At 40.2% G+C, this 27,982-nt stretch overlaps 3 protein-coding genes across 8 annotated transcripts in view; 2 read left to right on the top strand and 1 right to left on the bottom strand.

Annotated features, from left to right (window-relative positions):
• The window catches only part of LOC308636232 (uncharacterized protein), a gene marked incomplete at its 3' end in the record, with an annotated part of 29,428 nt that extends 2,279 nt beyond the window's left edge, over positions 1–27,149 (top strand). The window contains exons 2-3 of one of the 6 annotated variants that reach the window (XM_081271588.1): positions 725–777; positions 19,719–22,296. In XM_081271588.1, the coding sequence (XP_081127714.1) occupies positions 725–777; positions 19,719–19,784 (119 nt within the window). The other 5 variants (XM_081271586.1, XM_081271589.1, XM_081271587.1 and 2 more) reach the window with 5 other exon arrangements.
• Positions 22,445–26,828, bottom strand: CYB5D1 (cytochrome b5 domain containing 1). Its single transcript, XM_081271590.1, has 4 exons — positions 26,384–26,828; positions 26,205–26,281; positions 25,850–26,068; positions 22,445–25,244 (listed from the first exon to the last, which is right to left on the bottom strand). The coding sequence occupies exons 1-4, from the start codon at positions 26,541–26,543 to the stop codon at positions 25,014–25,016; spliced, it is 687 nt and encodes a 228-aa protein (XP_081127716.1). The 5' UTR covers positions 26,544–26,828; the 3' UTR covers positions 22,445–25,013.
• On the top strand, positions 27,135–27,971 carry NAA38 (N-alpha-acetyltransferase 38, NatC auxiliary subunit). Its single transcript, XM_081271592.1, has 3 exons — positions 27,135–27,264; positions 27,455–27,638; positions 27,810–27,971. The coding sequence occupies exons 1-3, from the start codon at positions 27,184–27,186 to the stop codon at positions 27,920–27,922; spliced, it is 378 nt and encodes a 125-aa protein (XP_081127718.1). The 5' UTR covers positions 27,135–27,183; the 3' UTR covers positions 27,923–27,971.
• Positions 27,972–27,982: the final 11 nt, after the last annotated feature.

Here is a 27,982-nt window from a genome sequence, read left to right on the forward strand (position 1 = left end):
CTGCATAAAACAAAAATGGCTGCTGTGACTAACTCCCCCCCTTATAAAAAATATTTGGGGGGGGCATTAATCAGTACTCATGCTCAGTCTGACATCAGCATAAATTGTTAAAGGTTAACTAGTTAGATACTAGTCCAACTAGATTGAATTTTTTTTCTTTTCTTTACTAGTCTCTTTCTCCCCACCTCCCTTCTCTAAAGAAAAGCTTTTTTTTTTTTTTTTTGAATACTTCAGAAGGGAGTGGTTTGATGTGAAGGTTTTTTTTTTTTTTCCCCTTCAGGCATTGAAAAGGAAAAAGATGAAATATATGTTTATATATAACTCTGTTTCTACATACCTCATTGAAGTCAAAATGCATTTAATTGTGTACGTATCTTTTAAATGAGAAGCGGTACTGAATATTTTTCTTATTTCTTTAAAAAAAGTGACAGAAATCCTAGTGACTTTTGGGGGAGAGATATGAATAGATACGATGATTGAGTTTTTTTTTCAAAGGAGTCCATGTTTGATTCTCCCCTTTGCCCAGCCTTTTCAGTGATTTATAATTGTTGTAAATTTTATCTTCACTTTTTTTCCCTTTCCCTCAGCCTCCCCTCCCCCTAGCATATAAAATTAAGCTGACTTGAGGAATTAATTTGGGGTTAAATAGAACAGATTTTTAGAATAAAGGGGAGAGATAAAGTCTGAAGATTGTGAAATTATTTTCTCTTTTCTCCTGTTTCAGTATATTTCCCTTCCTCCATGATCTCCAGCACTGATAAAGTAGAAGAAACTGAGGTACCAGGAAAGAGAAAAGTAACTGGGACTGAGGTAGGGGTTACACTCAGGCATTTTTGTCTAACTTGCTAACCCTTGGTTTCCTCTACCCTAGTGTTTATTTTAAATGTGGTATCAGGAATCAGATGGACAGTTGAAAAGGAGTCCAAAAAGTAGCTTTCTCAAACAGATTTGATCAGAGAGGTCTAGACATAAAATACAGCTTGCCAATGAATGGAGCAAAGGAAGGAGGTGAATTAGCTTTAATTCTACCCTTTTTGTACCTCACCTTTTTCTTACTCTAGTTTTCTCCCATTCTTTTGATCTCACTTTGTCCCTCCCTTGCTTCCCATCCCAGGCCAGTAGAATAGTCTCTTTCCTGGGCCATTTCTCACCTCTGAAGTATAATTGCTGGCCCCCAGCCCTGCTCAAGAGCACAGCAGTCAGAAAGCATTAGTGACAAGGGAATACAATATAAATTTTTGTTTATAAGGCTAAACTAAAATGTTCATTGTTGATATCCTACCCCCCTCCTACTACTGTACCTTATTGAACATTGGTTCCCCCTTTTTTACCCTAATAATTTGAACTGTGAAACTCTCTTTCCTATGCTCCCAAATCATTCCTCTTCCATTCAATTTAGCTCTCTTGTCCACTCTCTGAGTCTCTGTACTAGTTCATCTGGGTATCTCCTTTTTTCTGAGTATGGCTTTTCTATGTGTGCATCTTTATTATTTGCTAATACTGTCTGTCTTGCCTTTGACTCTCAGTCTCCATCACCTGCAAGTGACTTTCCATCTCTGTCCTCTGTTTTCTTCTGTCTTCCTGTGTCATCTCTGTGTATGGCTCTTCCTTGTTTGTGCCTGTCTCCCGCTTTCTGGTCCCCTCTGTATGTCTGTGGATCAAACCAAGGTCTAGAAAAAGTGTCTCTGTGTGTGTGTGTGTGTGTGTGTGTGTGTGTGTGTTGGTGGGGGTACACTATGCATCATGTGGTGCTCCACAAGTCTCTCTGCCTTGGGTCCTCTCTATGCTGAATCTCTCTGCCCGCCTGCCACATGTGGCATGATCTGCAGGTGTGGGTGGCTAAAGGTGGCCATGTGCATCCCTATGCAGGCCTTCATCATTTTTTCTCTTGAGTGTGCTTTATATACAGATTTTTTAATCTTCCTGATTCTCTCCTTGTCCATCTGCCCCTCTGCCTGTCTCCATCTCTTTCCTGATCTTTTTTCCTCCCTGCTGACCTCTTGATTTGTCGTCTTCTATCCTTGTTTCTGCCTGCCTCTTTACCTGCTTGCTCTTGTTATGGTGTCTGCCTGCCTGCCTGTCTGCTCCTTCCTGACTGGCTGGCAGCCTTTTTCTCTCTCTGGTTGTCTGTCTGCTTCTCTGGCTGTTTGCCCACCACTCTCTCTCTAGCCATCTGTCTCTCCGCCTGCCTGTCTCTATCACTTTTTTTAGCCTGCATCTCTTGGTTTGTCTACTTCCAGGTCCTGCTATGGCCATCCCCATCTTGGTTTGCCTCTTATCTTGCCCTTCTCCTTGTTCCTATTTATCTCTTTTCATCATTTTCCTTGCTTCCCATTAGTTCTGTCTTCTTGCCTGTCTTCCCTACTTGCTCTCTGTTCTCTTACTGCTTATAAAGCCTGTATCTTTTCCCTCTTTCTGTTTATCACCTCTTTCTCCCTTGACTTGCTTTCTGCCACCATCCCATGAAGAGGGATGATCTCTCTCTCCAGACTTCTCAGTAACCCCTTCCTCCAAAGTCTTACCTGCTTTTGTATCATATCCCCTACCCTGTCTTCTCTCACACTTGCTTCCATTTCAGTCATGTCTTTTTCTTTCTGCTTCCTAGACAGGCTGCCTACCTCAGTCTTTTTGCCATTCCCCTAGTCTCTATTTTCCTGCCTTTTTACTGTCTATTTGATAGGCTCTTTCTTTATGTCCACATCCCTGCTTGCTTTTCTTTCTTTTTTTGTTTTAGTCCCCTCTTCCCCAATCAGCTTGTGTGTGTATGTGTGTGTGGTGTTCGGGATTGAATGAAGGGCACTGCATGTGCTAGGCAAGCACTCTATCACTGGGCTATATCCGCAATACATTTTATTTTTTGAAACAGGGTCTCATTAAGTGGCCCAGCCTGGCCTCGAACTTGAAATATTCTGGTCTCAGTCTCCTGAATTGCTGGGATTACTGATTTATGCTATTGTGCCGAGCCTCAATTAACTTTTGAATAGACATAACTGTGGTATGAAAATGTAAAAGTATATAACTAGCAGTGTGCAAAAAGTAAGCCTCCCATTTATTCTCTCCCTGGCCATGATTTCCTCTCCCGAGAGGCAGCCACTATGTCACATTTCTTGGATAATGCCTGAGAGAAGAATCTATACATACACAAGTCTACTTGGTTTTGCTGTACTCCTTATGTTTTTTTTCCAGTTTTGCTGGATGCTCCTTCCTAACTTTACGTGACTTGCCACCTCTTGCCTCTTGTCTTTCTGATTCTACTTTATGGAACTTCTGTTTTTGATTGACTGTTGCTAATTACCTGCTTTTACTACCAGTACCAAAGGAATTCTTAGAAAGGTCTTATTCTCTCCTGATCTCCTATTCTACTCTACATAATTGTCTGGAAACACACTCTTGGTCTCTTCATTGCTGAAGTATGTATTAATTGAGAAAAGAAAGACATGAATGCATTAAATGAATATACTAAAAACTACCAGATAAATAATAGTACAGTTAATAAGTACAGATAGTTTGTAAGCTGTGCTTACACACAAATACAGTGGCCTGCTCTATCTTTCCTTTTTATCTATATGAATTCTATGAAGTCATACGAATCTAGATCCTTTGAGAGTTTTGTACTGTTTTGCTTTGGTACTGGGGATTGAACCCAGGGGATCTTTACCACTGAGCCACATCTCCATCAAGTTGTCCAGGCTAGCCTCAAACTTGTGATCCTCCTGCCTCAGCCTCCAGAGTATCTCAGATTACAGGCATGTGCCAGCTCCTTTTAGGTGGTTGACTTGGGTCTATCCCAGAAGTTTCTTTCTCCTCATCTCAACAGCTTTGCTCCTTATTAAAATTTCTCCTTTTTCATCCTTCCTTCTGGATCTTCTCCCATGCTGCCTTAGAAACATTATAACTCTTTAGCAGGGAGACAAAGACTCAGCTTCTAACCAGGTCTCTTTGAGAAAGATGATAAGACTTTACAGGATATACTGTTCTTTCATTTCTGCTTATTTACTGTATATTCCTGAATTAAACTGTTTTAGCCTCTTATCTCTGTGTTGCTCTTCTTTCTCCCCCCCACCACCCCTTCTCTTTTATTTGTTTGTTTATTCTTTCCTTGTATCTGTCTTGGTCTTCATTCTAGCTTTTCCTTCTGATTGGCTACCTCTCCTCTCTTCTGTGTGATTGACATATATCTCTCCATCACCCCATCTGTCTGCTGGATTCTCCCTGTCTGCCTGAAATAATTATAAGGCACTCTGTTGTATAAAACACTGTTATCACTTTGTCTTCCTTCTTACCTTATAGTTTTCTTCATCGGTGTGTCTTTCTTCTCTCTCTCTCTTCTCCTTTCTGTTCACTTGTCCTTTGGGACAAGTGTTTCCCTTGGTGATCTTGCCTTCCTCACTGTGGTCATTTTTTTCTGTCAACCTGTTTTTCTGCTATCCTTCTTCTATACCTGGTCAGTTCTTCTGTCTTTCCTTCTGTGTTTCCAAGTTTCTCTATATTTCTTTCACATGTCTATGCTTATTAGGCCTTTTATCTATGCCTGTTATATCCTACTGACTCTAGCTGCTTGTCTCCCTGCCTGTCAGTTTCAATGTAGGCATCACTCTCTGCCTTTTTCTGTCTTTCTGTACTTTAAAAAAAAAAGAAAAAAGGGCTGGGGATGTGGCTCAAGCGGTAGCACGCTCGCCTGGCATGCGTGCGGCCCGGGTTCGATCCTCAGCACCACATACCAACAAAGATGTTGTGTCCGCCGAGAACTAAAAAATAAATATTAAAAATTCTCTCTCTCTCTCTCTCTCTCTCTCTCTCTCTCTCTCTCTCTCTCTCCACACACACACACACTCTCTTTAAAAAAAAAAAAAAAAAAAAGACTGACTTTTTTTTAGCTGGGTATGTTGGCACACACCTGTAATACCAGTGGCTCAGAAGGCTGCGGCAGGAGGATTGCAGGTTCAAAGCCATACTCACCAACTTAGCGAGGCTCTAAGCAACTTACTGAGACCCTGTCTTAAAATAGAGAAGGCTATGGATATGGCTTAATGGTTAAAAACCCTTGGGTTCAATGCCTGGTACCAAAAAAAGATTTTTAAATTAAATCCAGGGCTGGGGATGTAGCTCAGTGGGTAAAGTGCTTGCCTTGCGTGTGTGAGGCACTGGGTTCGATCTTCAGCACCACATAAAAAATAAACAAATAAAAAATAAAGATATTGTGTCCATGTACAACTAAAAAAAATTAAGTAATTAAATCCCTATGATTAATGGATAGAGACTTTTTTTAAAAAATTAGACTTGTTAAGATGAGAACAAGGAATTCAGATATGCAACTATCAAATGCAAACCAGAAATTAGATGCTCCCCTGCACACATACAAAAGGGAAAAAAAGGAAAAACATTGAGGGGACTCCCCAACCAATAATATTATTATGTAAAGAAAAATCAAGAAATTTATTTGGATTAGAAATTATTTTTCCCCAGAAAAAAAACTATATATATATATATATAATATCATATATATGTTCATGATGTTATGAATACCCTGAAGTCTGTGACCTCAGGTTAAAATTGATATAGGAAACTAATAAGTAAAAATGCACGGAATTGTGCTCATACAACATGTAGATTGAAGTATTAAAAACACTGTAATCTATGATTTTCAAAATATGTTACTGATAATAATGAAAGGCATGTAAATGCTCAGGATATTTTAGACTCAATCATGGAATTATAGAAATGGGGAATCATCTAAATCATTGGTTGCCACTTGTCCTTTCCCAAAAAGCCTATCCTTTATTCTGAAATTTTTAATTTCTTCTATATAATTTCATGTAGGATAAATATGTAACATACTACATTTAGCATATAATAAATATATGTACACACATATTTATAAATTAACAATTACATATGCACCCAAACTTTTATAATGCTAAAAATGTCCTTTGTAAAAGTAAGATAGATCTATATGGAAGAAGGTCCATGAGTGGATTTTAGAGAGAGAGCAAGAGAATGGCTTTAAAATTTTTGTTTATTTACTTATTGCAATAGAGGGATTTGAACCCAGGGGCATTCTACCATTGAGGTACATCACCAGTTCTTTTATTTTGAGACAGGATCTGGCCTGCAACTTGTGATCCTCCTCCCTCAGTCTCTTGAGTAGCTGTGCCACCATACCTGGCTGAAAATGACTTTTTAATATTTCCTATACAATTTGAAAATTTTTTCAGACTATATTTACATGTTTTATAATTATAAAACATTTAAAATATCTTTTTATGAAGTAATGATGATGAGTATGTGTGTCAGGGTTTTGTGGTTCTTAATGTCCTTAACACAGTGAAAAGTCAGGAACCCCACATTGAGCACTCAACCACTGAGCCACATCCTCGGCCCTTTTTTATATTTTATTTAGAGATAAGGTCTCACTGAGTTGCTTCGGGCCTCACTAATTTGCTGAGGCCGGCTTTGAACTTGTGATCCTCCTGCCTCAGCCTCCCAAGGTGAAGATTACAAGCATGCATCACAATACCAACCCAGCTGATGAATTTTTCTTTAACTTAAATGAATTTTTTAAAAGTAAATTTTAGGGCTGGGGCTGTAGCTCAGTGATAAAGCACTTGCCAGGTATGTGTGAGGCACTGGGTTTGATCCTCAGCACCACATAAAAATAAATAAATATTATGTATCTATCTACAATTTTAAAAAAAGTAAATTTTATATTAATGGAAATAATATCCATAAATCTTTGATTAGATTTGGTAATTATAGCTTCCTGATTTATTTTAAATTACAACTAATTATTAAAATAAAATCAATAAAAATTAAAGTGGGGCTGGGGTTGTAGCTCTGTGGTAAAGCACTTGTGTTACATGTGTGAGGCGCTGGGTTTGATTCTCAGCACCACATATAAATAAATAAAATAAAGGTCCATGGACAACTAAAAAAAAAAATTAAAGTATCTTCCATGCTACCCATACCACATTTTTAGGTTCAGAAACTGGGGCTTAGATATTGATAGGATTGCCTAAGATCAATTATTATTAGTTAAGGACAGAACCAGGACTTGAATCTATCAATTGCTATTCTAGTGTACTTTGTATTATATACTATATGACTTCTGAGTCAATAGGATGTCCTATGGTTTTAAAGGAAACCAAAATTGAAGGTCACATTGTGTTACTATTATTAACTTATAACAGTTATACCACAGAATTGGCAAAGGTCAATTTAATTGTATTTATTATACTTTTTTTTTCAGTAGTGGGATTGAATACAGGAGTACTCTACCACTAAGCTACACCCACAAATCTTTTAAATTTTTTTTCATTTTGAGGCAAGGTCTGACTAAGGTGCTGAGGTTGTCCTCAAATTTGGGATCCTCTTGCCTTAGACTCCCACAGAGCTGGGATTAGAGGTATGCACCACCATGTACAGTTTATACTTACAAACTTTTTTTTGACACAGGATTCCACAACTACTACTACTATTACTACTACTACTTCTTCGTCGTAATTTTTTTTTTTTTTGGTAGTTGTAGATGGACAGCCCTTTATTTTATTTATTTTTATGTGGTGCTGAGGATCAAACTCAATGCCTCATGCATGCCAGGCAAGCGCTCTGCCACTGAGCTCCAGCTCCAGCCCACAATTCAACTTCTTACCATCTATTCTCTTTTGTCTTTTTGCAGTTCTGGGGATTGCACCCAGGACCTAGCACGTGCCAGGTAAATGTTCTACCACTGAGCTATATCCCTAGCTCTTTTAGAATTTTGAGACAAAGTCTCACTAAGTTGCCCAGGGTGGGCCTCCTGCCTCAGCTTCCCAAGTTGCTGGGATTACAGGTATATGCTACCACATCCTCCTTAGCACCTACTTTTGGGAAACAGTAGATGTTTCTCATCACACTTGTACATAAAATGACATGTGCAAAGATGTTCATTATAACAGTGTGTAGCAAAAACTTCTGAACACCCTAATAGTAAGAAATAGCTAAGCAAACTACACAACAATCATGAAAAATGAGTTACATCTGTATATATAAATAGGGTCAGATTCTTCAATATACAGTTGCATGGAAAAAAAACAGGCTACAAAACAGTATTTACATTATGATACTTGTTAATTTATTTGTGTTTAAAAAAATTAAAAACAATTCTAAATATTTCTAGAGATATGTTTTTATTTATAAAATTGCCTTTTAAAATTCTGAAGGTACACATATCAAAGATTTTTAATTTGTTAATTCTGAATTTTTACAATGAGAAAGTTTAATTTGTGTAAACACATTTAATTGATCACATTAGCAAATGGAGCTAAATGAGATAAAAAGTAATCTGATTTCTCTAAAGAAATCACTCCTTATTAATCTCTGGTCCTTTGAAGAGAAAAACATGTAAGCAAAGTATAATCAGTGGATATACTGATATGCTTTTGAAAACATTAGAGAAGTTCCACTTTAAAGACTAATTAAAGTATGAGGAGGAAAAGGAAAGATATAGAAAAAAAAAATTTATATATATATATATATATATATATATATATATTTATAAACATGATGCCATTTGTTTTTTTTTTAAAGAGAGAGTGAGAGAGGAGGGAGAGAGAGAGAGAGAGAGAGAGAGAGAGAGAGAGAGAGAGAGAATTTTTAATATTTATTTTTTAGTTCTCGGCGGACACAACATCTTTGTTGGTATGTGGTGCTGAGGATCGAACCCGGGCCGCACGCATGCCAGGCGAGCACGCTACCGCTTGAGCCACATCCCCAGCCCAAACATGATGCCATTTGTGAAAGAAAAAATATGTGAATATCCACAGGGTGTACTTAGAAGAATATACAAGAAACCATAGTAGTTGCTATTGGGAAGGTAAATTTATTTTTTTATCTTTTCAAGCAACTTGAAAATGTTGTCAAGCAACTTTTTAAGTGACCAAGAGATTGGCTGGGTAGAGGGAGGAGATCAGACATAAACACAAAAAAAGCTAAATATGAATATGTGATTTTGATTATTGCTATGGGCTGTAAAATCTAAGTGTTTGGAGAAGAAATCTTGCATGGGGGTGGTGGGGTAGAGAGTAGAGGGAGTCAGTGAAGAACTTTCATATGTAATTGTGTTTGTGTTTGAAGTTGGCCCCAAAAGATAACTAGGATCTATATAGCAAACAGGAAAAGCAAGGGCAGTCTAGGTTGAATAAGAAAGCATTTAGCAGGTGGCATTGGAAGTCATCTGACTGGAGTGGTAATTTCATAATAGAAAATTATAGTAGAGTAAGAATGTTGGAATATAAAGTGAAGAGTAGAGGCCAGAACCTTGGGGGAACTTTGAAAGATGGAGGCAAGGAGGAGAAGAGAAACAAACCAAAGAAAAACAAATTGTTAGGATAAAAGATGTACCAGATATTGTTACTATGGAAGAATAGAAACATAGCTTCCAAAAGAAAAACAGGATACTTGCTGCCAGATGCTTCGTGGAAGTCAAGAACAATACAAACTGACTGTTCCTCAAAAATTTAAATATTGGCCAAGTATGGTGACACATGCCCATAATCCCAGCTACTTGGGAGACTGAGGCAGGAAAATCTTAAGTTCCAGGACTCAGTGGTCCAGCAACTTAGTGAGATACTATCTCAAAACAAAAAAATAAAAAGGACTGGGGTTGTAGCTCAATGGTAAAGCACCTCTAGATTCAATCCCAAGTACCACAGGGAGAAAAACAAAGTTACCAAATATAGTCTGGCACAGTGGTACACACCTGTAATCCTAGCAACTGGAGTGGCTCAGGCATGAGGATCCCAAATTTGCATCAGCATGGGCAATTTAGCGAAACCCTGACTCAAAATTTAAAAACAAAAAGGGGTTGGGGTTTTTTTTAGCTCAGTGGTAGAGCACTTACCTAGCATGCACAAGGCCCTGACTTCAATCCCCAATACTGGCTGGCTGGATAAATAAATAATCCAAATATATATATATATTTTATCACACACACATACATAACATATATACACACACACCAGAAGAAGGAAGAGAGTATGAATAGGAGACAGTGGTCACGAAGTTTGGTAGTCCCAAATAGATATTTTAAAGTAATATATAAAACAGACCTGGAATCATCACATCATATACCTGAGTGGATCTAATTCTTTATCTCCAGGGTTACTTCCACATTCTCCCATCTTGTATAAAAAGCTTGTATTCCTTGAAGTCTCCTGCAGTCTAGCTGTATATTCCTTAATCTCTCTCCTATACTGTCAACCACTTAACCTCCTGACCATTCCTCTCATTCACGGAAGATACTGGCTTAGTTCTGCCATCATCATGGGTCACCTTAGGATCCATATGAAAGATCCTTTTATCACCCTCTCAGTTCCTCGAATCCCTGATTTCCAGAGACCTTATTCTCCCTCCTACTTTTGCATCCCCAGCCTTTGTACCTACCTATTTTGTAATATTAAATTCAAGCCTCCACTTTGGCTACAACTTTGTATTTTTCTAGCTCTCTCGTTTACTTATATCTCACTATTCCTGGACCCCCATGAGACATTCTATCTGCTTAACTCTTAATTTTCTCCTAATTATTTCTCCTCCATTCTGTCTTCACCTCCTTTACTGTCCAGTTTATTTTTTAAAGTATTTATTTTTTAGTTGTAGTTGGACACAATACCTTTATTTTACTTATTTATTTTTATATGGTACTGAGGATCGAACCCAGGGCCTCACACGTGCTAGGCGAGCGCTCTACCACTGAGCAACAACCCCAGCCCCTCCTGTCCAGTTTAAATTCCATGGTCTTTCATTTCAACAACTCTCCTGCCAGTGCTGGTGCCCATTTCTCATTTTCTTTCTTGGAAACTCCTTGCCTTGGTGCACTTCAAAGTGCTGTGGAAGAAAATACCATAACCATTTGGACTAGTATCCATGCTCAGAAAACTTTATTCCAAATCAGTTTCCTTTTTGAGTCAGTTCTCCACAGTGACTTATTCAAATTCCCCAGGCTTCTTCCTTATACTCATTTGATCTTAGTCAAAAGGCTATGTTTTAGTCAGCTTTTTCTCACTGTTGTGACCAAAAGACTTGAAGAAAAGTTTATTTAGGGGGCTCACAGTTTCAGAGTCTCACTCCATGATAGCCAACTCCATTGCTCTGGGCCCAAGATAACTTAGAACATCAAGGTGGAAGATTGTAACAGAGGAAAGCATGTCTGAACAAGACCCCCAAGAAGCACAGAGAGAGTTCCACTCTCCAGGGACAAATATATATTCAAAGGCACCCTCCCAAAGACCCATCTCCTCCACCCTGCCTATAGTTACCACCCAATTAATCCCTATCAGAGGATCAATATACTGATTAGATAATGTTCTCATAACCCAATAATTTCACCTCTGAACTTTCTTGCATTGTTTCACACATGAGCTTTTGGGGGATACCTAATATCTAAACTGTAACAGGCTGAGAAATGATCTCTTCCTTATACTCAAATTAGGAAGTCTTATATACTTCCAGGAAATAGGAGGAAAGAATGAGAGCAAGAGCACAAGTGAAGGGATTAACTTCAGACGGGTCAGAAGGGAAGAAGGAAAGGACAAACATGCATATTGTTAAATATGTAGGTTTAACATCAATATTTTGAAGGAGTTCTCTTCTGATTAAACAGCTATATTAAAAACAAAAATTTAAAAGAACTAGAATGTGACATAAGAAAATATTTTCCTGGAGGTAAAAATGTCTTAAACTTGGGGCTGGAGTTGTAGCTCTGGGGTAGAGTGCTTGCCTCGTATGTGTGAGGCACGAGTTCGATTCCCAGCACTACATCTAAATAAGCAAATAAAATAAAGGTCCATCAACAACTAAAAAAAAAAATTTTTTTAAAGTCTTAAGCTACATGAGTAACAGCCATAAAGGAAAATACTTACAGATTTACTCAATAAAATTAGCTGGGCGTGGTGGTAAATACCTGTAATATCATCCGCTTGGGAGGCTGAGGCAGGAGGATCATGAGTTCAAAGCCAGCCTCAGCAATGGTGAGGCGCTAAGCAACTCAGTGAGATCCTGTTTCTAAATAGAATATAAAATAGGGCTGTGGATGTGGCTTAGTGGTTGAATGCCCTGAGTTCAATCCCCAGTATAAATAAATAAATAAATAAATTTACTCTATACAAAACATCACAAACAAGGTTAAAAGAAAAACCAGGAAAATATTTATACCATTTATGACAAACTGCTCATTCAGTAAGTAGTGTATGCTTTAGAGAACTTGGAGGTAACAGAAGCAATTTTAGTTCCTTTAAGCAAAAAGGGATTTTATGCAGGAAGTTAACTTACAAAATTGTTGGATAGGCCAGAGAAGTACTGTAGTCTGGGCTTCCAGAGTGAACAGAACATTGCAAAACTGACCCACCAGAAATCTACTTCCTGTCTGTGCCACCACACTAGCTTTAGTGTTTGTTTTCTTGTTGAAATAAAGACTTCAGATAAATCAAAATATAAAGTAAATAAATTATGTGTAAAAAATCGATGATGATTGCTAGTTGGGGGATAGGTACTGGGGATTGAACCCAGGGGCACTCAACCACGGAGCCACATCCCCAGCCCTTTTTTGTATTTTAATTAGAAACAGGGTCTCCCTGAGTTGCTTAGGGCCTTGCTAAATTGCTGAGGCTGCCTTTGAACTTGTGATCCTCCTGCCTCAGCCTCCTGAGCTGATGGGATTATAGGCATGTGCCACCACACCCAGGTATGATTGCTGATTTTTATGAAGTTTTACTTTGTAAGTGAAATACCCTAAGTAAGTACTTAATATGTACTAACTCACTAATTCCTTCCAATAACCTTATAAAATCTCCATTTTGCAGATGAGGAAGCAGAGGTAAAAGAAGATTAAATAAACTGGATTCGGTGGTACACATCTGTAATCCCAGCTACTCAGGATGTGAAGGCAGGATTATCACAAATTCTAGACCAGCTCGGGCAATTTAGAGAGACTCTGTCTCAAAACTAAAGAGGGCTGGGGATGTAGCTCATTGTAAAGTGGTAAAATGCCCCTGGGTTTGATTCCCAATGGCCTCTTCCCCATCCTCAGAAAAAAAAAAAAAAAAAAAAAAAGGAAATTAAACATCTAAGACTAGAGCTACTAAGAGGTAAAACAGGCATTTATATACCCAAACTCATGGACCAGGGTAAACCTGAAGAAAAGGTGAAAATTCAGATGATATGATAATTCAAGGATTGAAATGCTATTGTTAAAATCACAGGAATTGAGATAGAAGTTGGCTTTAAGGGGGTATAATGTGTTTCTCGATGTCCTTAGCTTGATATGTGATGGGTTTTTTGTTTGTTTGTTTGTTTTTGGTAGCAGGGATTAAACCCAGGATGCTCTACCACTGAGCTACACACCCAACCTTTTTTATTTTTTATTGTGAGATGGGGTCTGTCTAAGTTCTGGTCCTCCTGCTGCAGCCTCACAAATCACTGTAATTATAAGCATGCTGTTTAACATTGCCTTTTAACAACTTCTTGATGTAGGTTGAGCTCACATCCCTAATCCAAAATCTGAAATGCTTCAAGATCCAAGAGCACCAACATAATGTCCACAGTGAAAGGTTCTTCTTGTGATGGGTCTCAGTCAAAATGAAGGCACATTAAAAATATTTTATCAAATTACCTTCTGGCTATGTGTATAATGTATATATGAAACATAAATGAATTTCATGTTTAGAATTGGATCCCATACCCACAGTGTTTCACTAGTATATTCAAGTATTCCAAAACCTGAAAAAATTCAATATCTCAAATGTTTGTTTCAAGCATCTGGGATAAGGATAGCCTAGGTTTCCCAATAGCTGGCCAGTTTGGAATGTCTTGCTCTTTCCATCTATTGTCAAGCCATAGTACTCCCAGTAATATTGCCCTGACACTTTTCCCACTGATTACTCTTCAGATTATAGATGTGTTATAGTGCTAACTTCAGCTATCATCCTCTTGCCCCTCCATTTGCTCTTGGCCCTTTGCTACTATCTAACTTTCTGTGTAAGGAATTATATTAATTTCAGACTAAATTTGATATAATTCCTAAGTTAAAACCAACTAATTTTTTAAAAAGATTCTATGTCCCCAAACTATTTAACTTCTGAAATATGTTCCAGAGCCAATAATGAAGCTACCCAATCTGTCCATTAGAGGAGGAGTTGGAGCTATACAATCAGAGAGATAACCAAGCTCTATACTTACTAACTTTCGCCCTGGGAAAGTTGTTTATCCCTTGCGTGTCAGTATCCTCATCTGTAAACCAGCCATCCTCACAAGGTTGTAGCAAGAATTAAATGAGCTAACTTACATAAGGCATTGGGTATAATAAGGCACTTGATAATTGGTAGCTGTTATTCTAAACAATCAAATTTACCATTTAGCCATTTCTCACTTCAGAATGATTCACTTAAGATGACTGCAAATTGAGAGGACTCACAACCTGGATTATACAGCACCTTAAACTGGAAGGAGCAAAGAGGCTGACTTTAGTTACTCTTGTTCTTATAGTTAGCCTTGTTTCCTTGCTTTCCCTCACTTGGTATGACATAAAACTGCATTTTACTTGACTCAAATTTTCTCACAGAAATTCTAACTGAAATGTTAGTCACAAACATGGTCTACTAATTTTTTAATTATGACAGATGGACCTGAATGCTGAATGTTACCAAATCTCAGGAATTTCCAAGGGAAGTATTTGTTACTAAATAGTAATTAACACAAGGAATGGGAAAGAAAACTAAAACTGGTTAGTGGTAGTGTCTTTTCTAAGGATGTTTATAGTGCTGGGAATTTTACCATACTTTATCTCATTTATCTTTTCAACAACATTATAAGAAACTTTCATTTAGGGTGAACATGTCCAGGGTTATGTCTATTGTCCTTACTGTTACCTTCTATCATCCCTATTTTATGATTGAAGAAATGGAATCTAATGAAAGGTTGGTATTCTGTACATGTTACAAAACTCTCTTCTGCAGTTGGGTTTTTAGATTCTCATATCCCATGTGTATCTTATGCAACTATAGCCTAACAAAACCACCAATGATCTGCTATTTGCTAAATCCAGATACTCCAGTCATCATATTACTATTTAGCCTCTGTGCAGTATTTCACACTTTCCCTCCTCTCAAGTATTCTCCCTTTAATTTGCATGGTATCCTTTTCCAGTTTCCCTGTCACTCTCCAGCTCTTCCCTGTGAGTCCCCTTTTCCTCCTCCCCTCCCTTAGATATTGTTTCTCCTAGGTCCTCTGCTTAGATCAGAATTCACTTTTTTTTCCCCCCCCAGTAACAGATATTGAACCCAGGATCACTTAACCACTGGGCCACAACCCCAGCTCTTTTGTTTTTGAGAAAGGATCTTGCTAAGTACTTAGGCCCTTGCTAAGTTGCTGAGACTGATCTTAAACTTTCGATCCTCCTGCCTCAGCCTCCTGAATCACTAGAATTACAGGCGTGCACTATGGCACCTGACCCATAATGCATTCTTGAGATGATCTCGTCCTGTCTTTGGCTATTATAACTATCTGCTAACAATTCCCATACCTGTAACTCTGACCCAGAGCTTTCCAGTCCCAGGGTTTGGACATGTGTACTTTCATGTCCCAGAATATAAGGATATAGCCAACTAAAATGTCATTTTTTCATCTTCCAGCATTCTCCTTTTCTATCACTGGACTCACCATCCTCTCAGCTGCCCATACACCTGGTGTCGTTCTTGGGTCTTCCCTCTCTCTCAGACTTCTACCCAATAAATTACCCAGTAACTTTGGTCCATCTTCTCTGACCACTACCACTAACCTAGTTCCAGTTGCCTTCATTTGTCCCCAGACCTGAAAGGGCATCAGGCCACCCTGTCTCTACTTTTTCCTCTCCATTCCATCCCTTCTTGGCAATGTAGTTAAGTCACTTTTTTTTTTTTTTTTTTTTTTTTTTTTTTTGCGGGGGGAGGTGGTACTGGCAGTTCAACCCATGGGCACTGATCCACTGAGCTAAAACCCAAACACTTTTTAAATTTTATTTATTTATTTATTTTCGAGACAGGATCTCACTAAATTGCTAAGGCTAGCTTCAAACCTGTGATCCTCCTGCCTCTGCCTCCTGAGCTACTAGAATTCCAGGTGTATGCCACCATGCCTGGCTTCAAGCCACCTTTTTAAAAGGCAAATCTGATTATGTCCTCCCTACAAAATCCTTAAGCCTGATTGAATATTTTTAAGTATTTATTTATGTATTTATTTTGTGGTGCTGGAAATGGAACTCAAGTTCTCATGCAAGCTAGGGAAGTACTTCAGTTGTATCCTTTAAAAGGGTGAATTTTATGGTTTGTGAATTATGTATCAATTTAAAAAAAAATGACCTGGTTTGGCTTTTATATTCCTCATTACCCCCACAACCGGCCACATCCCCCTCCTCTCAGCTTTACCATTCTGCACTTTTGTTCTTTTGAGCTTACATTATCACCTCTAATGTTTCCACATGCTATTTATTCTCTGCAGGAAGCACTCTCTCCCCACCTCTCTCCCTTACCCTCCTCTTCATTATTTGGTTAACTCCATGCCCTTTAGCTTTCAGTTTGAGAAACCTCCCCAGAAAGCCTTCCCTTATCCCCCTGAAGGGATTAGGTGCTCCTGCTGTGTACCCTGAGGCATTTCATACTTGGCTCTTCTATAGTATTTATTATATATTTGCTCATTCTATGGAGAGCGACTGAATAGCTGCTCTGGGATGGGCAGTGGGCCAGGTACTAGGTTTTGGTGGCAAGTAAGAGCCGTCCTCATGGAGCTTACAGTCTAACAAGGGAGGAAGATGGACATTAAACAATTATACTAAATGTTTTAATTATAGTTAAGATGTTTCAGAACACTCTTGAGAGGGTATGACAAGAAATGTGACACTATTTGAGGGATCAAGGAACACTCTCTAGGAAAGTGACATTTGATTAAGCAACTTTAATAGGAGTTGGCCAAAGGAAGAGTGGAAGGTGGAGTGCTCCATGCAGAGGAAGAGCATGTGAGAATGCTCTGACATGAAAGAGCTTAGGGGAATTTCAGAAATGGAAAGGCCAATATAGGAGACCAAAAAGAGCCTAGAAAGCCAAATCATGCCAGTCCATGTGGAACATGGTAAGAGTTTCTATTTAAGAGAAGTACCATCTCACTCCAGTAAGATTGGCAGCCATTAAGAAGTCCAACAACAACAAGTGCTGGCGAGGATGCGGGGAAATGGGTACACTTGTTCATTGTTGGTGGGACTGCAAAATGGTGCAGCCAATTTGGAAAGCAGTATGGAGATTTCTTGGAAAGCTGGGAATGGAACCACCATTTGACCCAGCTATTCCCCTTCTCGGTCTATTCCCTAAAGACCTAACAAGAGCATGCTACAGGGACACTGCTATATCGATGTTCATAGCAGCACAATTCACGATAGCAAGATTGAGGAACCAACCTAGTAGCCCTTCAATAGATGAATGGATTAAAAAATGTGGCATTTATACACAATGGAGTATTACTCTGCAATAAGAAATGACAAAATCATAGAATTTGGAGGGAAATGGATGGCATTAGAGCAGATTATGCTAAGTGAAGCTAGCCAATCCTTAAAAAACAAATGTCAAATGTCTTCTTTGATATAAGGGGAGTAACCAAGGACAGGGTAGAGACGAAGAGCTGGAGAAGAAGATTAACATTAAACAGGGATGATAGGCGGGAGGGAAAGTGAGAGTTAAGGGAAATTGCATGGAATTGGAAGGTGAGCCTCAGGGTTATACACAACTACATATAAGAGGAAAGGAGGAGTAGGAGAAAAATTATATAAGTGGAAGAAACGATCTATAGTAGAGGGGATGGAGAGAGAGAAGGGGAGGGGAGGGGAGGGGAGGGGAGGGGAGGGGAGGGGAGGGGGGACAGTGGAGAATGGGATAGACAGCAGAATACATCAGTCACCAGAAAGGCAATTTGTAAATCAATGGAAATGTAACTGATGTGACATAGCAATCTGTATACGGGGTAAAAATGGGAGTTTATAACCCACTTGAATCAATCTGTGAAATATGGTATATTAAGAACTATGTAATGTTTTGAACAACCAACAATAAAATAATTAAAAAAAAAAGATTCATGTACCAGACAAAATGACTATAAAGTTTAAAATAAAAGTGCAAAAATTTAGATGAAGAGCATTTAGAAACTTGGAGCTGTTGCCTTTATTGAAAGAATAAAAAATTCTAAATTAAAAAAAAAAGAGAAGTATGAAGCCTTATAAGGGAAGTTTAAAATTCCCCTTGACTACTGTGTAAAAGTGGGAACAGGGTAACAAGAGGCTCCCCAGTGTCTCAATCTCCCACCAATCTGTAAGCTCTGTGAGAGCAGAAATTGTGTCTTACTAAGTTCAGCACCGTGCCTAACAAATCAGAGAGTTATTTTAATGAATAAATGAATGATTGGGGTCAACATTCCAGCTTAGGTTTTCAAGAAAGACCATGCTCATTTCTCAAAATCCCATTTACCCTATACATAACCCTGCAAAGACCAACTCTTTATCCCACTCTAGGCTGGGTTAGCATGTACCTCCTTTTGTTTCCAGTGTATCTGTGATAGATTGTATTTTCCCAAACTGGCCAAAATATCTCACAACCCATCTTCCAGTGTAATGTTGATACTCCCTACTGAGAAGTGAAGTCTTATTCCCTCTCCTTGAATCTGAAGTTAGGTCATATAATTCATCTTCCTCCTGATTCTCTTAGGTAGCTCACTCTTAGAACCATGCAGTGAGGAAACCCAGGCTTCCCTGTAGAGACCCACATGGAAACAGATAGCCAACATCAAATTTCTAGCCATGAGCAAGCTATCTTGAAAGTGCATCTTCTAGTTCCTAGTGATATACCCCAGTTTACAATTTTTGGAGTAGAAAAGCTGACCCTACCAAACCCTGCCTAGTTTCATTAGTAAAATAAGTAATGGTGGTTGTTACCTTAAGCCACACAGTTTGGGGATGGTTGCCTAAACAGCAATAGGTAACTGAAACAGCATCCTACATTCAACACACAGTGATGTGATACAACTCAGTGGTTAGGTAAATGGGCTACAACTACCTTTGTTCAAAGCCTACTTCTATTACTTTGTTGCATGACTATTGGCGAGTTGCTCAACATTTCTGTGCTTTCATACTCTTTTGTCAATATAGTACTTAAGTTTGTTGAGAGAAGTGATTTAGTACAGGTAAATGTATTAATGAATATGTATATGAATACATATATATGTGTATGTATAAATGTATGTATGATTTTTAATACTAAAATGATCTTATCTGCTTTATTGTTCATCTCACCAGAGTATAAGCCCCAATAAAGTAGGAACCTTGTTTGTCTGATTCACTACTATATCCCCAGTACCTGGAACATTGCCTAGCACAAAGTGCATATAATATTTTTTGTCAATGAATGTATGCATAGCACTTTTCACACTACTTGTGGAAGATGTCTCTGGTTCCTATCTATTCTCTCCTTCCAGAGTAGTAGATCCTGCTTTTGTTGTGAATGTCATGAAATACTGTCCCAGATTCCTTGGAATCTAAGGATAATCATGTTATGAGTTTTCTATCAATAAGATGTAGTCAAAAGTCTGCTAAGGATATCTGGGAAATTTTTTGCTGTCTTAACCTAGGTATTACCCTTTCTTCTGTCTCCTTTCCCTCCTTCCTGCTTTTAATACAGGCTAAAAGTAGAACAGCCAAAAAGTTGATGAGCATGAAAACAAGATGGAGAAATAGGAGATACTGATGATCTAGTGAAGTCACTGTTCCACTAACTGCAGACTTCTAAGAAGACACTTAGCAACCCTTTGTATTTAAACTCCAACAGCCAGGTTTCTGTTACATGTAGCTAAATAAATGGTCTGTTATGGAGTCCTATCTACTCTAGACCGATCATTAAGGACAAGCCTATGCATTTTATTTACCTTACTACTCTGTAGGAGAACCCAAAGAATTTATCAGCCCAGAGCTAATTCAATATACAGATCTCTAGCTCACTTCACATAGTGACACTGGTTAAGTAGCAAGGCACACTACATTATCTACATCTCTTTAACTTGAGTTCAACATATTTCACTGTGTGTGTGTGTGTGTTATGTGTACCATTCATTCCTGAAACAAGTATTTATTTATTGCCATTCTATGCCAGACACTATGTTGCTACAAGGAATACAAAGATGAGTTAGTCAGATAATTGAAGCTGGATGCCCAAGCTCCCACTAAATAGCAACTCCCCAAAGGCAGCAGCTGAGCTGCTCTCGATAAGGAACAGACTCAAGTCCAGCAGTCCCGACCATCTTATTCCTCATCTCATTCTTTACTCCCATCCCTACTTCACTTATTCACACATCTGCTTTTTTATTTTAATGTTTTTAGTTGTAAATGAACACAATATCTTTACTTTATTTCTTTTTATGTGGTGCTGAGGGTTGAACCCAGTGCCTCATACAGCTAGACAAGCACTCTACCACTGAGCCACAACCCCAGCCCACACTCATCAGCTTTTTTAAGTGCTTCTCATGAGCATAGAATACCCATTACTAAGTTAGCATATGTTTGTATTTTGAATGCCTAATCTTCCAAGGTAAGGATCCAAGGTTTTAAACTGTATTTTCTTGGCAATTAAGTCATGTGCTCTTGCTAATCTATCATTAAGTGGCTGTTCTCCCAATATCAACACACTTGTATGCTGTCCTGTAACTCAGCAGCAGGACTAGATGTATTAACCTTATCCCGATGTCATGATTGGGTATTAACAGTCCCAAGCCCAAATGATGGATCCCTTCTCTCGCAACAAGGCACAGTTAGATCAAAATTTGGAACTGTAGTAAAACACTTCAGATTAGTCATTAACTTATCCCCAAGGTTAAAAGTTTTAGGAATTTCTGCCATGGAAACACAGCAGGTATGAAGCAGACCATTGAAACAGGTACCAGTAATTCTGGGACCACATTATATTGTCATTTTTTTATATTTTACTTTTGGAGGCTCTTTAAATTTTTGTTACTGTGTAAACTGTTTTTAGGGACAGAAAGCTGGACCCTTTTGAGAAGTTGATGGAACTTATAGTACTCTTCTCCAAATAAACACACACACAATATTTAGAAAGTTTTAAGGATTAAGAAATTACCTGTAATTTGCCATGAGGATGGAAACCTTTTCTATACCATCATTTGGTTTATTGTATTCTGTTCACATTTTTTTTTTTTTTTTTTTTTTGCTGAGGATCAAACCTAGGGCCTCATGCATGCTAGGCAAGCACTCTGTCACTGAGCCACATCCTCAGCCCTTTCATATGTGATGTTTGATCCCAATGAGTAGGTAGGTTTTCTGAAATAACCTGCTCTTTTTTTTGATACACCAGGGATTGAACCCAGGGGCTTTTGACCACTGAGCCATATCCCTAGCCGCTTTTATATTTTATTTTGAGTCAGGGCCTCACTGAGTTGCTTAGGGCCTGGCTAAATTGCTGAGGCTGACTTCGAACTCAAAAACCTCCTGCCTCAGCCTCCTGAGCTGCTGAGATTACAGGTGTGCACCACCATGCCCAGTACATATGCCTTTTATTATCCCCCGGAATGTATGTGTGTAGACTATGGCTTGTAGGAAACATTTGTCAAATGAATCTTTTGAAGCTGCTGCTATTTACAAAGTCAGGCAGCTTTTAACACTTCTGCCCTACCTCCCTCCAACACAAGAGATCACCACAAGAGGACTTGGACCCTACACTCATGTTCTATTTACTTTCAAGGTTTTAGGTTCAGACACATACATCTCATGCAAATATCCACTCTTAGATATTTAGAGAACAAAGCAGTGTGTAGTAGAAAGCTTTATACAAAAAATAAAAATAAATGCAGTCTACTATCATAAAAATTTGTGAATTTTTTATTCCTTAACTCTGATACCTTGCCCCATATGTCCACACCTATAAATAGGACCCATATTCATCCTTTCTCAAGAGTTACTTCTCAAACTACACTCTCTTCCTGACATGTGCTTATGGGGAAATTTTTAAAATAAGGAAAAATCTAATGCTACCAGAATGGTGCCCATGTAGTTTTTCCTTTTTTACCCTGATCTTTCCCTCCTGCTACAAATCTCCAAGGGCCACCTTCAATGCTAACTTGTTTGGAACCTAAAGGGTTTTCTTTTCTCCCAGAGGCTTTCCCTGACTCTGTAGGCAATTGCAGCCACCTGGTGGCCATATGGGAAAAGGACAGATTGAGTGTCCCAAAACATCTCTGGTGAGGAAGAATTCAAGGAATAACTTTCCTCTTGGGTATATGGGAAGCAGGGAAAAAGAAACCTGTGGATAGAAACTGTGACACTTATTATATCTCTTGGTTCCATCATTGCCTCCCACCCACTAGTCATTACAAACAGATTAATTCCTTGATATCTGAATTCATTCAATCAATATTTATTGAACAGCAACTATGTACCCAGCAATGGGAATACAGCAAAGACAAAATATATAAGATCTCTGCCTCCATGAGCTTACAATCTAGCAGTCAGCTGGTAACATCTATAATTTTACAATAGTTATAAGAACCTGACAAATTGAATGTGCTGAGAAGACTTAACAAAAAGTCTAGATCTATACCGAGAAATCAGAAAAGGACTGCCTGAGGAAGAAACATTTAGATGAGCTAAGTGGAAAATGGAAGGGTGTGGTGAGCAGAGAGAACAATCTTTGTGAAGGCTTTGAGGAAAGAAGATACTTTATGAAGGCCAGCCATGGTGTCTGAAGCACAGGCAACAAAAAGGTATATTATAAGACGAGACACGCAAGGTAGGCAGGGCCTTATTTATGCAGGGTCTTTTAAATTAGTGTTTTATTCTAAAAGCAAATGGGAGCCACTGAAATATCTGAGCAGGAAAGTGAGATGTTGAGGTTTGTATATCACTCTGATGACAGCATATAGAAGGCAGAAGTAGAAATGGAAGGACAGGTTAGGAAGTTTTCCCAGGTGTCTAAACAAGAAGTGTTGGTAATTCAGAGAAAAGAAGATAGATTCCAGTGATATTTATCAGATAGAATCTACTTGGTGAGTATCTGGGTATGTGAAGAAAGGTGTGTGTTTCTGGCAAGAGGTACTAAAATAGGATACTCTGGAAGAGGGACAAATTTGGGCAAATTAAGCACATACCATAGGCACAGCCTTTGAAGCTGGCAACAAGAGGAACAGCATAGCTTCGATTCTCAAATAATTTAAGGTTTAGTTGAGCAAACAAGATACATATGAGTCATTGCAGAGTTGATTAAATATCACAATTATTGATCCAGATAATTCAAGGATTCTTTCATTCCATAGGACTAGATTCTATCAATCCCAATGAATTCAGAAACCTGAAGCCAATAGGGATAACCCCACCTTTGTTCATGCTTCTCATAGCCACTTAGAAAACTTCTGTGCAACCCACCCAATGTCTCTAGAGACCACCTTCCTCTGAGCTGGGTTCAGGACCCAACCAGGAAGATGTACTAAACTCTCCTTGGTTCATTTTTGCCTGCTGCTGCCAGTAAGTTCACCTGTCCTTCTCCATTTCCCTCCCCTGCTTAGGTTACAAGGGGTGAAATCTAGCCATTGCTCCTGGTTGGTTCTCTTTTGGTCATTGGGAATTGTCTACCTTACTTAGTTCTCTCTTTACATGTCCCCTGTCAAGTCACCTTTTTTGGAATTAGAATCTTTCAAAGTCAACCCTGTTTTCCTCACCTCCTCTAAGTGGAAAGGTCCACAGGTGAAAAAGATGCCTCTGTTGTGCTCCCTCACCAATATAACCCAATCTACAGGCCCTTTTCCTACTCCAGTTTTTCTAGGAGTTAATAAATGCCAACATCTTTGCCTCAAAAAAGTCAGAAGAGAAATTTTACTATGGAATGAACAAGAAGCAGCCTCAACAGCTATTCCTAAAGAGGTCTTCCTGGCTTACTCTTTGCCTCTGGAGTACTCTGCTGATTAACTCTTTCCCAACACAGTAACTGCTGACTAATCAATAGGCCTACAGTTTCTTATTGTGCAACAAATTCAGGACAAACCCAAATACCAAATACTTGGTCAGAGGCAGCATTTTAAAATGTTACCATGAAGTTAAGAGATTGAGAACAGTCCCTTTAGCCTTTGGAGTTGGGCAGACTTGGATTTGCATCCTGATTCTAATGGTAACTAATATCTCTTTGCTAATGAACACTTCTAAGTTTCAAAAGTCTTATCTGGGAAATAGTGTTAATAGTATTCACTTTATGGGGTAGTTGTAGTAAAGAGGGTGAATAAAGTACCCATTATAATATCTTGACTTGATTATCTGATGACCATTTATTTCCTTTCTTTCCCTTGGGTTTCAGCTACTAAATACTTTTCTAAAAAGACAATAAGGGGGGGAGGAAGTGGGTAAGTGCTAGGGAATGATAATAGCCTAATTACATTGTTATATTGTGTGCATGTAGGTAACAACAAATCATTATCATGTACAACTACAATGCACCAATAGAAAATATGGAAAGAAAAATTTAAAAAAGAGACTAGCCAGGTTTTATGGTCAATGATAGTCATTTCCTACTCCTATCTTTGTAGATCCCATCTTTCTACAGCCATCTCATTTCTGCCATTGCCAAAAATGTTCCTCCACCCCTCATCCTTGTGTAGGATTTCTTTCTCTTACTATCACCTTCTACCTGAGCTCCATTTACCTCTTCTCCCCTACAACTCCCTATCCAAGATACTGTGCCTTCTTGTGTCATCCCTAAAGACTAATTCACTTCTAGCGTTCTCCCTAATTTTCGCAGAGCGAATCAGAAGGGAGCCGGAGAATAAGATTCATACTTCAGAAGGTCACGAGAACTACAGTCCAGATCCCAAAGGGGAAAGGAGGTCTGAATCCAAGCACCCCACACCCTCACCTCTTTTCCTCAAGGACAGAAAAAGGCAAACTCAAATTATGTCTTAATCCAGACAAGCACACATCTCCTTTCCTATAGCTCTGTGAGGTCATCATTGAAGTAGAGCAGTATTGCAGGTATGTAGTGTGTACCATCCATTTTGAGATAGTCAAATTCTTCCTCCTCATCCTGGATCCCATTCTCTTCCAGGGTATGATCCATGTTCAGGGTCTTCCCTTCATATTTCCACGTGTAGCTGGCAGCATGTGCATTATAGGGAAGATAGCGGTGTAGGATTTCCCACATTGACTCCAGAGCCCCCACCTGGAGAACATGGAAGCACCCACCTCCAGAATTCTGGATGGAACATATGCTCATGTACACACACACACACACACACACACACACACACAGAGCAAAGGCCAGGAGCCCAAGATATACAGAGCTAGGATCAGAATGCCTCCTTTGGCAGATAGTACTTCAGGCACTCCACAGTCCCAGAAATAAAGTTAGAAGTTTCAGCATGCAATGAAGGGTGCCAAAATCCTGTCATCTTTATGGCAAGCCACTTCTAACAAACAGATGGCCCCAAAGGGTCAAAGCTAGTGTCCTCTCACTTCATCCTTGGCATAGAATAGTCTTAAGAGTCCAAAACTGTCCAAAACAGCCTGTAAGAGCTTCCAAGGACAACCATTACTAAGATGCTGCCCTGGACTTATGAAGGAATGTCTTGTACCCTGTAACCCAGACACTCCTAGAATTCCCAACCCTGGAGACCTATGTGGTCTGCTTTCCTCAGTCACCTCAATTTAAAAGAGAAAATTCAGTTCTCACCCAGTTATGGCAAACTGATGGCCTGAAGATCTCTTTGGAGATCTCCTGAAAGTATCAGTTCCTTCTCTAACCTGTCCCCAGGCACCAGATCTCACCTCCAGTAGGTGCTGCTGCGACGTGAGAGTGTTAATGATGCGAATATTCCGGGTCTTGGCAGACAGCTTCCCCACCTCGTACTGCGACCCTTTCCACCAGGGATTCCCAAAATCATTGGCCCAGTCCGATCGGGGCAGCTGAGGTGGGACGTGCACGAAACGGCCCCTCGGGGTGCGGTACCTCAGGCAACCAGTCAGGGGATCTATGTGCTTGCGGATCTTTAAAGAAGGGTTTGAGTTTGGGGTGAGGCTGGGCGCGGATCCCAGCCGTTACTATTTCAGATTCCAGCTATTTCCCGCTTTTCCTCCCTATCACCGCTTCCCCCACCAAACCCCATGTTCCAACAGAACTTACGTCTCCGGTGTTTGGATCAAACCAGTGGCTGATGTCCTGGCCTGCAACTTCCACAATGGGTTTCAGCAGCAGGTTCCCTTAGAAGGAGGAGCTGTTGTCAACGCTGGCTACCCAAGAACCAGCCCCGCCTACCTCCACCCTACACACACCCCAGTCCTGGTCCAACCTGTGTCCCTTACCCTTGTACTCCTGAGCCAATGGCGTTAGGTCGTACACGTATCCCAAGTAAGACACCCAAAGGTCTTCGGGCTGGTTATGTCTGGCCACTTCTTCCGGCGTGAAAAAGCGACGCTGGAAGCCCTCAAACTCTGGCCCAGCCACTAGGCCCCGGTGCGGCATGGCTCTTGCTCTATCGGGCACTGGGTCCCTTGGCTGCTTCCTCGCTCCTCAGAGCACACACACATTCTCCGCGTCCAGGAGCTAAAGTGAGCGCGTTTACCCGCTCACATGGAAACCATTGTCCGTTCCCGGCCACCGTCCACTGAGATTAAACACTGTGAGGGCGAGGAAGGGTTTGGTCTGTGCGAGCTCACGGGAAACGTAGTCTGATTCCGACATCGGTCACATAAACATTGAATAATTTGAGTTCCAGGGAAAAGCGAACACATTCCGTTTTAATCCAGAGGTCTGGGCTACACGGGATATTCAGGAAGAACTATCTTAAGGCAGAAAAACAAGGTGAGGAAGCAGGATGGAAGAAGGTATTCTCGCTAAATTTCTGGGTTTCTAAAAGATGTGTAAGAAAATACAGGTAAATTTCTCGCGATATTTTAAGACATCCGGCGTAATAGGTCTCGGTGAACCATTGCCCTGGAACAGGAGAAGCTCGCGAGATTTCTGCAGTTGCCGAGGAGACGAAGAGGAGGAGGAGTGGTGATCTCGCGAAAGGAAAGACGTCGGGAGCGCTCGCGAGATCTCAGACCACCGGACCCGAAAGGTTTTTAGGAAGTTTAAGGGCCCAGAGGGGCCCGCGAGGCAAATGGCTGGAGCTGGGCCGACCATGCTACTACGAGAGGAGAATGGATGTTGCAGCCGGCGACAAAGCAGTTCCAGCACCGGGGTTAGCGCGGGCTCGGGTTCTGGGATTGAGGGGCAGTCGGGCAGCAAGATGGGGGGACGGGGGGGGGGGGAACTGCAGCTCCCGGCAGCCTCTGGGCTTCTGAGTGCCCCGTGGGTTGCCGGGAGCTGTGGTTTCGCAGACAGGCGGGCAGCAGAGACTGCAAGGTCTGAGTGTATTCCGCCCGGAGCAGGACTCGGATGGGGAGCGCGAGGACTCGCCGGCTGCGCGTGCCCGGCAGCAATTAGAGGCGCTGCTCAACAAGACTATGCGCATTCGAATGACAGATGGACGGACACTGGTCGGCTGCTTCCTCTGTACCGACCGCGACTGCAATGTCATCCTGGGTTCGGCGCAGGAGTTCCTCAAGCCGTCGGGTCAGTGCCCAGGGGATGCACACCCGCTTGGGAATGTGGCGGAAGTTCACGCAAGGCATTTTCCCTCAGGGTCTGACAGCACTCTTTGTTTTGTGGGGCGTGTTTTCGTGGCTCAGAAGGGGCGGGACCGACTTTGGCCTGCCTCCCTGATGCTCTGACCCTTCTTTCCAGATTCCTTCTCTGCCGGGGAACCCCGTGTGCTAGGCCTGGCCATGGTACCGGGACACCACATCGTTTCTATTGAGGTGCAAAGGGAGAGCCTTGCAGGGCCTCCATATCTCTGACCATAATTAGGCATGTCTTTCAAACCTCATTAAATTTATGACTGATGTGCGTTGTGTCAG

Source organism: Spermophilus citellus (assembly GCF_964194105.1).
Source record: "Spermophilus citellus genome assembly, chromosome: 17".
In the NCBI taxonomy this organism is placed as follows: domain Eukaryota; kingdom Metazoa; phylum Chordata; class Mammalia; order Rodentia; family Sciuridae; genus Spermophilus; species Spermophilus citellus.

Bases quoted from the DNA above. Each gene is read 5' to 3' on its own strand.
- CYB5D1 (XM_081271590.1), bottom strand. From the start codon at position 26,543: ATGCCGCACCGGGGCCTAGTGGCTGGGCCAGAGTTTGAGGGCTTCCAG. The intron at 26,282-26,383 runs GTAAGGGACACA...CCTCCTTCTAAG, and splicing joins ATTGGCTCAGGAGTACAAGG to GGAACCTGCTGCTGAAACCC. The intron at 26,069-26,204 runs GTAAGTTCTGTT...CCTTCTTTAAAG, and splicing joins TTGATCCAAACACCGGAGAC to ATCCGCAAGCACATAGATCC.
- NAA38 (XM_081271592.1), top strand. From the start codon at position 27,184: ATGGCTGGAGCTGGGCCGACCATGCTACTACGAGAGGAGAATGGATGT. The intron at 27,265-27,454 runs GTTAGCGCGGGC...CGCCCGGAGCAG, and splicing joins AAAGCAGTTCCAGCACCGGG to GACTCGGATGGGGAGCGCGA. The intron at 27,639-27,809 runs GTCAGTGCCCAG...CCTTCTTTCCAG, and splicing joins GGAGTTCCTCAAGCCGTCGG to ATTCCTTCTCTGCCGGGGAA.